Raw genomic sequence first — 13,914 nt, forward strand, 5'->3', positions numbered from 1 at the left:
ACACACACACACACACACACACACACACACACACACACACACACACACACACACACACACACACACACATACACACACACACAGACACATCTCTGCTGAGCTCACACGTAAGCTGTAGTTCAGAATCGGGCTTGAAGCAAACCTAAATCATTTAGATACTCTTATGGCTGAAATATAATCCTATATTATATGCTGTAAATGTAGATATTTATATTAACATTTAACAAACATATTTTTCTTTGTGCAGAGAGTTGTGGGACAGTCAGCTATACAGGTAAAATGACCATATGTGGGTGTAGAGTGAAACCAGTTAAACTCCTGTGCACACACTACTTTCACATAAATATCAAACACTTGCGCATACATATGAAACATTTTCACATAAATAATCTACTACTTATATGTGTATGATATCTTACATTTGCATATACATACACATGTACATTCATTCACTGATGCGTAAACACAACTATGCTGGCGTGTATGTGTGTGGCCGAGTGTGTATAAAACAATTTTCAGTGTGCCTGGAAGTAATTTCATTGTAACAGGAAGGCAGATATTTAACATTTGAACAGCATCTATACGGTGAAGAGAGGTCTCTAAAAAAAGGAAAAACATTGTTATGTCTGTGTCTAATTCTGATTAGATTAAATTAAATTAAATTAGAAATGATGGAATTTTACACTATGTAGCCTGTACACCTACTAGCAGCGATGTAGCTACATGTGAGCTTCTCACTATCCTCCAGTTGGCTTATGTTATGTGAGAAAATATTCAGAACATATTAGAATACACTACCAATATCAATAACATTCATTCTAAATATTTATTAAGGTAATGTAGCACATAACCTTATCATTTCTAATAGTAGCTATCTCTGGTCAATAACCCACAAATTTTCAAATTTCCATAACTCATCAGGAGTTCTTATACCATAAGGTCATACAAGTCGTTTACGATTAAACAAATGTCAGTCCACTCTAGATCTTATCACGAGCGTGCTGTACCCATGTTAAATATCTGCTTTCCTGTTACTATTAAATTTCTTTGCTTTACACACATGCAGCCAAACGCATATACACAAGCACGGTTAAACTCTTGTATTTACACACCAGTGAATGTGAATGTGTGTGTATATGCAAGTGTAAGTTATCATACACAAATTTAAGTAATAGATTATTTATGTGAAAATGTTGTATAGGTATGTGCCAGTAGTGTGCTTGTGTGCAAGTGTTTCGTTGATTTCGCCCTAAACGGCCCCTCATATGAACAGGCATACAGACAGTCTCAACTGTAGCTAGATGGACAAACAGGAGTCCTGCATGGATTTCAGTAGTTTATTGGTCAGATGTCATAGTACAAGACAAAGATATTTTACACAGAGGAAGCAGAATTCGTCTCAGCGCTCGGAGTGTTTCTCCGAGTCTCTTTCAATAGCAGCTGTATCATGTGCAACCCTGAACCGTGCAACACTCCCGTACGTTCCTGAAAGAGATGCCACTTACTGATGTAGATCTGTATGAGGGAATCCATGCAAAATGGAACAGTCCAATAACTAAAGGCCCCAGTTAATGCCTTAGTGGTACATATGGAGAGATTAGGAGACAATAGGACCCATCACTGAGCAGTGGGTCCACAAAGACACAACATTTAGTGAAGACTCAGACAACACGTATGTAGTCCCACGCCCGAGATCGTGAAGGTATGGAGGATTCGTGCTCGTTGTGTTATTGAACTGGTAAGGTCAAACGACAGAAGTGCAGCGTTGTTGTAATGGTGAACAGTACTGATGCAGCCTCACCAGCAGAACGCAAAAGGTTCAATCGTGGCTTGGATTCTTCTCGAACCCACAGCGGGAAGTCGTCTCTGTTTTTCTAAAAACTTTATTCACAGGTAATTCAAAGAGACACTATAACATATAAAATAAGAAATCCAAGATAAGAAACCTCTACATGCTAATATTGCTTAAGTCACATTGAAAAAAAAACCAAAAAACAAAAAAACCAATGTCAGAATTAAATAAGAGGCCATTAATTCATACACTTCTAAAACATGAGGTATACCTTTTTTGGCATTAAGACAAATTATCCAGTTCTGGATTTCATGACTAATACAGGGTGACATAAGTACAAAAATGATACAGCCAAAAAAAAAAACAAAAAAAAACAACAACAACAAAAAACCACCACACAAAGACTAATAATAATAATAATAATAATAATAATAGTCAGTGCATAGTGCCTGCCAGGTCTCTAATGAACAACCAAAAAAACACAACCGCAGGACGGTACAGATACCATAGAACAAGACATCACAGTAATCTCTCACATGTAGCCAATCAGACTAATGCGCTGACATTTATCAGAGTAATCCCTCACATGTAGGTCACGGGTCCCCTCCCCACATTCAGTAGGGGAAACAAAAAACCAAAGCAATCACCTGTATATAGAGATCAACATGTTTAACCGAGAGAACAGAACAATACTCTAACTAAACCCTAAGTCCATTATCATTTAGCCTGGGAGGTACCAGGAAAAGAAAACAAAAACAGACAAAATGCATTGACTCAGTATTTACACAAGAGACTCGCTGTAAAGTGCAATAAAAGCTATACGCAGAGGGGCGGGGCTTGGGTTCTGCTCAGTCGAGTTAGGGAAGTGGGCGGGGCCAAAGTTAAGCCCGTTCACAGATCTTCGTCTCCACAACGAACGTGTTCTCGAAGTGGCGGATGCTATGACAACTCCTGGACTCCCGCTTTTCCATGCCTGAAGAGGGAACGCAAGGTCAGAGGGCACCTGGGCACTTAGGTATGAAGGAGAAAACAGGAATAACAACAAACAAATGTATGTCTCAAAAAAAAAAAAAAAAAAAAAAAAAAAAAAAAGCCCACAAACAAGGGACAGTGTTGACCTTGGACTTGTAGAGTGCAAACCTGGCTGACCCGTGAATCTACACTAAAAGCAAAGCAAACGCAAAGATCAAACAGGTTTTAAAAAACTTGCTCTAAAAAAATCTAAAAAAACAAAGGTCCAATTAAGAAAAGGATCAAAATAACCACCCAAGGCTCATTTTAGACACGGCACGTCTGGATGCCATGTGCAGCATGGCACAAATGCTGTCTAGCCAAACACGTCATCTGGCCTGTTACTGCAGCACAGTCCGTGAGCCAAACTACAACTCCCACGCTGCACCTCCCCTCACCATCTCGCATCACTTCCTCCTCCCATGCAAAGACCCTACTTGGAGAAGCCTGGCGTATCCTTGACTCACCCACACGTGGATTAATCACACAGTGGACGGCAGTGATCGAGCACATCCTACACACACTCGCACATGCGTGCGCATGTGTGTGTATGAGCGTACAATGACTACGCAGCACAAACCTACGCTACTTTCATCTCTGGGTTTCCTTGTACTTCCCAGTGATGGTGGAGGCAGTACCATATGTGTGACATGCACACTGTTACAGGCTTTAACGTGACCCAACGGTGTCCTCTCTCGCATTAATCAGGTCTCATCACGACAGGGTCCATGCAGGTCACACGGCCACCCACACAGCTGAGATACAGATAGTAAACTCTGATCAAGAAGAGGCCCATCGACTCAACAAAGATTTGCCTTCTTTCCACAGAATTTCATATGTATCAAATAATATTAACTATGTATTGTTATTTAGAAGTATCATTCTTATGAACTTAATGGGGAGTTTCTGGAGGTCCTCAGATCACAGAGGAATGAAGATGTGAGAAATGTAAAAAAGAAAACGGGAAGGAATATGTGATGTGCAAATGAGAGAGAGAGAGAGTGAACGATAGAGAGAGAGATAGAGAGAGTGTAAGAGAGAAGATAGAGAGAAAGAAATAGAGAGAGAGAGTGTAAGATAGAGAAGATAGAGAGAAAGAAAGATAGAGATAGAAAGAGAGAGAGAGAGAGAGAGAGAGAGAGCGAGCTGCACTCACGTCGGCGGGGGCTGCGACGTTTCAGCCGGTAGGTCTCTTTGCCGTAACACAGACGGTGAATGAATGGGCCAAGCTGACGCATGTTTTTCACCTGTCCAACTACAGTCATCTCCTCCTGTACCATGTAGGTCTGAGGGAGATACATCCCTATCTGCACACACACGCACACACACTTACATTTAGGGCTCAAACAGAAAACCAAAGCACCAAAACTACTGCCACGAAATCAGGTTAGTTTGCCCTGTTGGCTGAAATTCACATTTCATAAGATGAAAGTACTTGTGGTTATAACACAATATGACCTGGCAGGAAAACCTTTTTTGGGGCAAATGTGCTCTCTCACTATTACACCCACTACCAATGAGAGACTACCTCTGCCTGTTTTTTCTTTGTGTTCTGCTGGGTCCGATGGCACCAGCTGGACTGAGCTCAGTTATGCAAGTGTAAAAGGAACCCATGAGAATGTCATTTCTCAGACAATCCCACATCCTTGGGAACCAGTTTAGAAAAGTCCATATAAGGTGCAGGACAAGCTGAACAGAAGGGGTGAGTCAGAGAGATGCAGGGCAAAGGTGAGGCGTTTCCGTCTCAAGTTCTGCGGTGCATTAATGAGCAACATCAGCACGAAGCAGCTACCTTGACATTAATGAGCAGCTCCCACAGGTTCCTTGGGGGCATGACGATGGTGGCGTTGAGCTCAGTGATATAGCACTTATCCAGCACGATGTCGTAATAGGCTGTGAGGCCCTGTAGCCGTGAGAAAAAAAACCCACAGGTTGGCAACAACTTCAAAAATCGCACTGTACATCTTCTGTTAATGTGGTGGTCTGTAAAACCGTATCAGTCACGACTTCCTCAGATCAATTTTAAAAGGGAAATAACTTACAACATCAACGCAAGAAACATTTTTTTAAAGTAAATCATCTTTAGCTTCTTGATCCCCCAAAAACAGGTCTCAGTGATATTCAAGTGTACCGTGCCACCGCATGAAAGTGGATCTCTGCCTGTGTACAGGAGAGATTCCCTCCGTACCCTGTGAAAGTCGTGGATGATGTCAGCAGGGTCACTACCCCCGAAGCGGGGGATGGGAACGCTGATCTGCTCGTAGTTGTCCTCTAAGTAGATGCCGACATTCTCCTGGAGCTCCTGTCTCCCTAGCAACGGAGCATGCACAGAGTCCTCGTACATCACCCGACAATGGAAGAGGCTGTCCTCCGGGACCTACACAGAGGGGTTAGAAGAAAAAAAAAAGAAGACATCTTTAAAAAGAACGTGCAAAGGACGAGAGAGATGGAGTGAGGGATATGGACACAGAGAGCGATGGAGTGAGGGATATGGACACAGAGAGATGGAGTGAGGGATATGGACACAGAGAGCGATGGAGTGAGGGATATGGACACAGAGAGCGATGGAGTGAGGGATATGGACACAGAGAGAGATGGAGTGAGACAGACAGATGGATGGGGGTGTGGGTCGAGCACGTCTCATACAGGGAACGGGGACCCTGGGGCAGGCAAAATGAGGGAGAATGATGGATTGGGTGCATTTCTCTTGTGAGACAGAAGTTGGCCTGAATTTTCATTGTGTTCACACTCACATGGGGGGACAGGCAATGTGGCTAATCTCACAACTCTCCTTCCTCTTTTCCATTTCAGTTCAGTTTTAAAAAACCCTTTAAAATGACACACGGACACTCGATCACCTCACCTGTGGGGTGTAGTGGTAGCGATACACGTAGACGGACACCATGATGAGTCCCGACATAAAGATCACCAGACCCAACACCAGGTAGCACAGGCTGCTTACAGGAGATTTCTTAGGCCTGACAGGGAGGGCCAGCTCCTCCTGTAGTGAGCAAGAAAAAACAGGATTCATTCATTTTAATGATTCAAATGTTAATTTACATATTTTAAATGTTAATTTGCATATTTTAAATGTTAATTAGCATTAGGTTTTAGGATGAAGTGCTTCCCAATTACCCTGGACCACCACTGGCACTGATGGGAGGGGGAGGGGCCAGAAATTGACGTCGATTTTCTTACAATCGTTAGCTACTTTTATTTTTACTGGGTTCTGGAAATAAAACGTGCAGTCTCTCTAGCGTCACATCAGATCAGATGAGCTCTAGTGTCACATAATTCCTCGCTCTCTCTCTCTCGCTCTCTCTTTCTGCCCGTAAGTACACAGTTCTTTATGTAACTGCCAAGAAATTAGTCAGACAACGTCTCAAGACGTCAGGAGGTGCGAGCTTGAGTAAGCCGCCCGCCCCCGGTCTCTCAGCGATGCCACTTGGTCCATGGCGTCTGCACTACTGCAGCGACCAGCGGATCCCACAGCCTGCTGACAGAGCTCCTGGCTCTCTGACGCAGATATGTGTTTACCTATACACTGTACTTTCACACTCCATGTGTGCGGAGCGCTTTTCTAGGGAAGTCGGACCGTGTGGAAGCGACAGACGTTCCCCGTAGGAAGGAAGCAAAAAATAACACCAACATAGTAGCAAGTTTGCAGCAGCAACACTGTGTCATTCATTTAATCCCTTGTGTGATTAAATTCTTTGGTACACAATCAGACTAGATTCTGACACCAGGCTGTTTGTGGTTTCCATTATTTATCTCATTATTATTATTATTATTATTATTATTATTATTATTATTATTATTATTATTATTAAGCTCTTTACCTGAACACAACTTTTGAAAACGGCAGCTGGTGAAACTTTAAAGGCAGACATAAGCTTAGAATTAGTTTATCTATTAACAAAAGGACTGAAAAGGGTCTATTTTAATCTATGACGTCATGTGGGTTCTTCTTGTCGACGTCAAACTGGATGTAGGATGTCGATCTGATCGTATTACGCTTAAGATAGCGTGCCATTCACATAAAAAAAAATGAACAAACTCGATCAACCAACGTCCTTTCAAGTTAATCCAGTGTCAGCACCAACCGCGCAAATTAGTCTACGAGGAAACCAGCTGACCTGGTAATTTAACATGCAGCATGAGCGCTCACATCGTAATCCGACACGTTTCGTGATGATGCAGAATCCCAGAGCCTCCTACATCACCGTCGTGCCTTACACCTACAGCAGGTTTTATGTCTGCACTGGGCTGCCCCCTCTGTGCAGAAGGACGTGATGTGAACGTCCGATGTACCGTGGGGACCCCATGGCGGTTTCGCTCAGGTTATAATTAACTAAATGCTTAATTGCAATGCAGTCCGGTCCAGTGTTGGGCAAGCAAGACCGCTCAACACTGCAGAGGTTGTGACACTGCAACACATCGCCTACTTTGTGTCTACGTGCACATCCTATAAGACACTATTATTTTCTGCAGTTACGTAAACATGGCAAGATATTGCAAGTCCACCATCCTTTAAATGCATCCTGAAAATGGAGTAAACATTGAGGGTTTGCTATATGTAAAAAAGTCAAACAGCAAACTACGAGGCTGTGCCAGTAACAAAGGACTCACGTGAGGGTAGGGCTCGGTCGTGTGGTCTTTGTCCTCATCGCTCTGCTTGTCGAGCTTCTGCGCCGATACAGTCTGAAACGATATCTTCACCATGTCTCCGTGTGTCTTGCGAGTTGTCGGGCACTGAACCGGACCAGACACTCCGCCACCAGAGACGGTTCTGAGGCTCGGACTGAGCCGCTTAACTTAAAGAGGATTCCCCAGCTTCCGGTACATTTCAGAGTAAGAGTCGTCCAATCATCAACGACGAGCTATAAATAACGTCGCATATAAATATCGATCATGGACAGGACACTGGGAATTCCGTGTGAGGAGAAGTAAACTTCTGTTTCACAAGAGAACGTTGCTTTCTGTAAAACTAGCAATGTGTACACTTTTTTTTCTGGAAGACAATATAATAACAGCAACAACAGCAGTAGCAACATTATTATTATTATTAATATTTTTTAAATATTATTATTATTATTAACATCACCATTACAACCAATAATAATAATAATAATAATAATAATAATAATAATAATAATAATAATAAAACAAGTAAAAGACAAGCCTCATAAGTCTGATCTTATGCACACAGGGCCGGTGTAGCAGAGGATGAGGCAGGGGCAGTATCTGACTGTTTGACCCCTGAGAGCAGCAGGTGGGATCAGGTGGGATAATAATAATAACACGAAGAAGAAGAAGAAGAAGAAGAAGAAGAAGAAGAAGAAGAAGAAGAAGAAGAAGAAGAAGATTTAACCAAACTAGAAATAAGAAATATATAAACTTCTCAGGAATCTGAGCAATCAGCTGACAGTCTGTGTAGGCACAGCATTTGTAATGTGTCTGTGCGTGTCTGCGTGTATGTGCTTACGCGAGAGTAGAAACCACCTTTGTAGAAACCATTTGCATGAAAATATAGGCACTGTACACATATGCAATGCACACGCCAGGTGTTTCTCTTGCAATAGCGGGACTTTTTAGGTGGCCAGTTCACAATTTTTGTTCTCTGCGTAATTAAACACCTGTCGCTCAGTGAGTTTGTGCTGCGATCCGACTGCCCCCTCTGCGTACAGCTAGGGCTTTTAACTTGAAATGCTCCAGAAATGGCTGTACCTTCCGTGTCTTATTTTAGCCATTTACGATTTACTACGCATTCAGATTTGCATCAGCTTTCCGGAAGTCAATAAATAACTTGACATGTAATAATACTTTATATGGAATAATAACCATAATCGCCTGAGAAGTGATGTATGAATTCACCATTCCCAATCCTTCAGTTCATCACATAAGACTTCGGAACCACTGCTAACCCTGATTAAGATTGATTAGCTGATCTGCCTATTATCCTGATATCACATAACCCCCCCTGCTTGTATCCTGTGGCGGTGGTTGAGCAGCAATCCGATATCAACGTTAGATTAGATAACGCGTTCCCTGATGATCTGGCCGGGATTTGCTCGCGGGGTTACGGTTCTGCTTTGTTAATAAAGATTCTTTTGACATCTCACGGCGTATTTCTGACCAAATAAAATTAGGAATAAATTAGATTGCCTCTATTCGCTGCCGCAGTGGAAATTATCTTCTTATAAATACGACCCACCATGACATATAAAATACACCAGTGCTGTAAAACAATTGAGAATCGACACTTAATCTTTCATCTTCCGTGACTACTCCAGCAATGCTGCTTTAAACTACGCAAAGCTAAAACAGCAAAAATCATGGATAAATGCTCATGACGGTTCTCGGGATGCTAAATCCTCGTCCAGATTGAAGCAATTCACATTTCACTAAGGAGGATGAGAAGGGTGTGCGCCTTCCTAAGCACTTTGCTGTTAAATATATCACTAAGCGGTTTCTGCGCCGTCCCAACCAATTTCCCAGCAAAAGTGACCACCTTGGAGAGCTTATTCTTATATTTTACACGCAGGCTTCCAAACAATGCTGTCATATTAAAGGTTCGTTTTACCATCTCTAAAATATCTTGCCCGACCCTAAAACTTTTCAGTGGCCTAATTAAAACGATTACTAAATACTAATTAAAAAGATACGTATTATAAAGTATCGCTTCGACATAAATTAATATATGTTTAAAACGCCTTTAACACCATACTAATTTAGAATAATTACGTCAATATAATACTATGAACCATATAATATAATATTCTGTCCCCCAAAGCTGCGTAATCACGACTTGCGCCGTGAAACGACACACCGACACGCCGACGCACCGGCGCGCAAAGGAATGACAGCGTGCGACACCGGCAGGGGGCGAACGTTTAACGGTTTATGGACAGGAAAAGTTCAACTGGATGTGCAGCGAAGTTTAAGGGGCATGTAAGGGCTATACAGCAAGAAGTCTAATTATTTCATGCTCTCTTTCGCACTCATACTCATGATGATTTGTTTCCCACTGTATTCCCTTTTGCGCATTCTTTACTGGTATTAACCATTCACGTTACAGGTACATCTGTTCTCACCCTGAAACATTATATAATCACTGTTTTAACTGGTATTAGTTAAAAGTCTGCATTCCGACTGAATAGGACTATCGTAGCCTCATTAAAGGTGACAAATCCTGTTATGTGAGAAATACCTGTGAAATGTTATCTGCTCCCAAAGGTTCGGATTTTTGTTAGTGACGTTCTAAGAAGTCATTAACAAAGTCACCTATGAAACTAAAGTCTTGTGTGTGAACAAATCTTTTGTCTATTACCGCAAAACAAAAATTCTACTAAACCAATGAGAAATCCAAATATAACGTTATTACTAGTTATTGCGTTATAACATTCAAATAAGTTTATAATAATAATAATAATAATAATATTAATAGTAATAATAAAGCACTTTTGTAAGTTGCACTGGATAGGAGCGTCTGCTAAATGCCGTAAATGTAAATGTAATAATAATAATAATAATAATAATAATAATAATAATAAAATGATGATGATGATGATGATGATATTAATAATAAAAAGGATGATACTAACACTACTACTACTACTACTGATGGATGATGATACTACTACTACTACTACTACTACTACTACTAATAATAATAATAATAATAATAATAATAATAATAATAATAATAATAATAATGATGACGATGATGATAATTATCATCATTATTGTTGTTGTTATTGTTGCTGTCAGTCTACTGAAACTGCTGAGCAAAGTACAGACTGGGACATCCAACCGGTGAATCCTTCCACACAACTTCTCAGTCTGGGTTGGTTTTCAAAGCCGTCGAGGGCAGGCTGTTGATTGGCCACCTTTATACGCGAGTCGGCCGTCACCTCCTCGCGCAGTCAGTGTTTGCATTCACATGCAAATCGGACCTCATAAATGCCCCCTCGGTCCCACACTCCGCACAACACACGCCTTGCTCGTTAGCGCGGTGCGCACGCCTTTGTTTTGCACGCGGCTCGCCGGCCATCTGTCCCATTCACGAGCCGTAACGGCGCTGCGTGTTTTGAGCGCGCTCCACTTTTACTCCAGTTTGACCATCCCAATATGGCCCCCGCGTCTCGCAATGACAAGACCGGACTGTATAAACGGGGGGATGACTACTGCGGGATAACAGCAGACAGAAAGGTAGTATGCGCTGTCTGCACGTGGCATCCTCGTGCAAACCCTTGTTTGTTTGTTGTTTTGATATGCGATATTCCATATACGCAGACAAGAAAGCCATTGGTGGAGAAGAAGAGACGCGCGCGCATCAACGAAAGTTTGCAGGAGCTGCGCTCGCTCTTAGCCGACTCGGACGTAAGCCCACTCGTCACTTCTCCAACTTAGAGGGCTACATGTGATGGCGAAATCACGTGCCGGGCTAACCAGTGGAAACGGGAATTTAACGACTTTATCTCCGTAGGCACAAACGAAGATGGAGAACGCCGAGGTGTTGGAAATGACCGTGAGACGTGTAGAGAGTATTATCCAAAGCAGAGCGAGAGGTGAGTGCTTGAACGGCACGCAGGCACCCCACCCACACTCCCTTTGTCATATTAAACCTGGAACGGTTGTGTTTGGAGGTTTTGACCCGCATATTACTGTCTGTGTCCACTACAGCAGCTGACAACACGAGCCGGGAGGCGCGAGAGCGATTCGCCGCTGGATACATACAGTGCATGCACGAGGTGCACACGTTCATCTCCAGCTGTCCAGGAATCGATGCGTCGATTGCGGCGGACCTACTGAATCATCTCCTGGAATGCATGCCTCTGAACGACGAGGGCCGCTTCCATGACATGCTGTCCGACCTGCTGGAATCTGGTAGCGGCGGCGCTTGGCCAGGGGCAGGGAGTGAGGCCGGCGGCTCTTCGGGTCTTTCTCCGTCTGGCTATGATCTGTCTTCGGACAGCGACGACACGGATACCGAGCGCAGCCACTTTTCGGTGGACACCGTGCATAGCCGGGACGTTCAGGACGCGCCGACAACCGTCTGTCCCAAATCTGTATGGAGACCCTGGTAGACCGGACCGGGTCTGGGGACATTGCTCAGTAGTCCAGTGCGTTGCGACCTGCTTTAGGCTGTGAGATTGTAGCCGATATATTATAAGCTCTTCTTGGTGTAGCAGCCACGTTTTAGCCCGATAGTATTGAAACATTTTTTTTTATATCAGCGTCTTCGTATTTAAATGTGTTGTATAGGATAAATTAAGACTGTTAAGTAGTTGTTAGGTCATTAAGATACCTGTCTGTATCGTACTGTAGACGAGAATGTAAATATTTCTTTGTTATTGTAGATGTATTAATGAATACGTTGTTCTCTTCATTAATAAACCCTTACGATGTGTGAACAACCGTTTTAAATCACTCGGCCTGAGCTATTTGTAAGATCATCTTCTTGTGAAATTTGATGTTGTGTTTGAGTAATAATAGAAAATGTTATAAATAAATGTGTCATGGATTTGATTATTATGACGGACACCACGGACACCTTTCATAATCTAACGAAAAGCATGTAATGACTTTAATGACGGCACAACGCTGTGTGAGAGGAAGGCCACACCTGTCCCGTGGAGCAGACTTCAAAGTGGGAAGGTTCGCTTCCCAGTTTCCCCTTTGCGGTGTGTTACGTGTGTAAAACCCGACACCTCATGGTTGTTAACCCGGAGCGGACAGACTCCGAACTGCCTCTATTGCACGACTCCAGCTTCCCCGTTAAAAACCGCAGTACACAGTCTAAACTTAGGACAAGACGTATTTTGCAAACTAAAGATGGATTATTTAGGGACTTATCTCTAATACGCGAGAAGACAAATATATTATCCAATCTTTCTCACTGTAGCATAGTATAAGTAGGCTACAAGTTTGATGAACTCAGGCATAACTGAATTTAAATGTATGTGATAACGTCACCAGTGATTACAAACGTAGCCATACGTTTAACGCTATAACAGCCATCTTTAAAGATGCGGATAGGGTAGGTAGTAACTTTAATAAAGCGTAAATACAGAAATTGCTCAATTTAGGTCGTGATAATCCATGAATGAGTCTTTCAGCAGTAAAAACCCAACTTTTAAATCTCAAAGTCGGGCCCCGTAAAGGCCGCCGTAGTTCTGCCAGATCCGGACAGGTGGAGCTCGGCGCACGCTGCGACATCCTCCCCAACACCCAGGCCTCTGACATCACTGCCACGTCAGCCGTGCACGAGCTCGCGCGAGCCATCCGCCGTTCGCTGTTAATCAGCACGCACGCAACTAAGAAGGTGCGTTAGAGGGCGAAATAAGGACGTATTCATGTTTTTTTGTTGTTGTTTTTTTCTAGTTTCGCAGACTGTCATCTTGAAAACGGGCGCCTCTGATCAGTCGGAAACGTGGCGTCGGGTAGGTGCTGATTTGAGGAGGGGCGAGGGACGTTAACACCTCGCACGCAGACTGGTGGAGGTGTCAACCGCGCGCGGTGTGAACAACCCCAATTGCTTTCATCAAAGGCCTTTGAGCCTCGCGCATCCTTTCCACGGCTTGCTCGTGTCCTCCCCTCGCCGATATTTACGGGTTGCTAAAGGCAACGGAGGATGTGCGTCGTAAAGTCGCTTGGCCTAAAAATAACGAGTTTAATTTTCAGCATATGGCAGACACATGGCTCCAATAGTCAACTTGCAGCAAGCACTCATTAATGAGCGAGCGAAGCAGCCTAGTCTTAGTCTGTGTGGAAGGGATCAGCGCTGCCGCCAAGTCAGTCTGTCAGATAGTGCCCGCTATCACAGGCCAGACACTACCATAGTTTCATTCATAGGCTTAACTGACAATCACAACCCCAAAATCATTTCATATTTCTTTTATAAAATGCATTTTTATTCCAGACAAACATGTAATCGTAATGCGAGACGTGCAACATTCGGTGAGCTATAAACACTTTTTCAGAGGAACATTTGGAGTGTTAATTATAGCCTTAAAGAATACAGCAACAGATTTATCCATAACATATATTTTGTACTTTACAATGCAACCTGTCCCCTGCTGAATTTGCAAAGTGTGTTATATTATCTC

General features: G+C 42.9%; 2 protein-coding genes across 4 annotated transcripts; one reads left to right on the plus strand and one right to left on the minus strand.

The window, feature by feature from the left end:
* Positions 1-1,323: 1,323 nt before the first annotated feature.
* On the minus strand, positions 1,324-7,608 carry itm2cb (integral membrane protein 2Cb). Its single transcript, XM_027030616.3, has 6 exons — positions 7,433-7,608; positions 5,667-5,804; positions 4,992-5,180; positions 4,596-4,706; positions 3,960-4,110; positions 1,324-2,765 (listed from the first exon to the last, which is right to left on the minus strand). Exons 1-6 carry the CDS (start codon positions 7,523-7,525, stop codon positions 2,674-2,676), a joined length of 774 nt encoding a protein of 257 aa, XP_026886417.3. The 5' UTR covers positions 7,526-7,608; the 3' UTR covers positions 1,324-2,673.
* Positions 7,609-10,557: 2,949 nt separating this feature from the next.
* Positions 10,558-12,222, plus strand: hes6 (hes family bHLH transcription factor 6). Of its 3 annotated transcripts, XM_027030618.3 has the most exons (4): positions 10,574-11,014; positions 11,099-11,185; positions 11,292-11,373; positions 11,489-12,222. In XM_027030618.3, exons 1-4 carry the CDS (start codon positions 10,934-10,936, stop codon positions 11,890-11,892), a joined length of 654 nt encoding a protein of 217 aa, XP_026886419.1. In that variant the 5' UTR covers positions 10,574-10,933; the 3' UTR covers positions 11,893-12,222. The 3 variants fall into 3 exon arrangements, with proteins under 3 accessions (XP_081579503.1, XP_081579501.1, XP_026886419.1); XM_081723377.1 differs by having other exon boundaries at positions 10,558-11,185; positions 11,492-12,222; XM_081723375.1 differs by having other exon boundaries at positions 10,566-11,185.
* Positions 12,223-13,914: the final 1,692 nt, after the last annotated feature.

Source organism: Electrophorus electricus, chromosome 11 (genome assembly GCF_041902795.1).
Source record: "Electrophorus electricus isolate QZ-2024a chromosome 11, ASM4190279v1, whole genome shotgun sequence".
NCBI classification, from domain to species: domain Eukaryota; kingdom Metazoa; phylum Chordata; class Actinopteri; order Gymnotiformes; family Gymnotidae; genus Electrophorus; species Electrophorus electricus.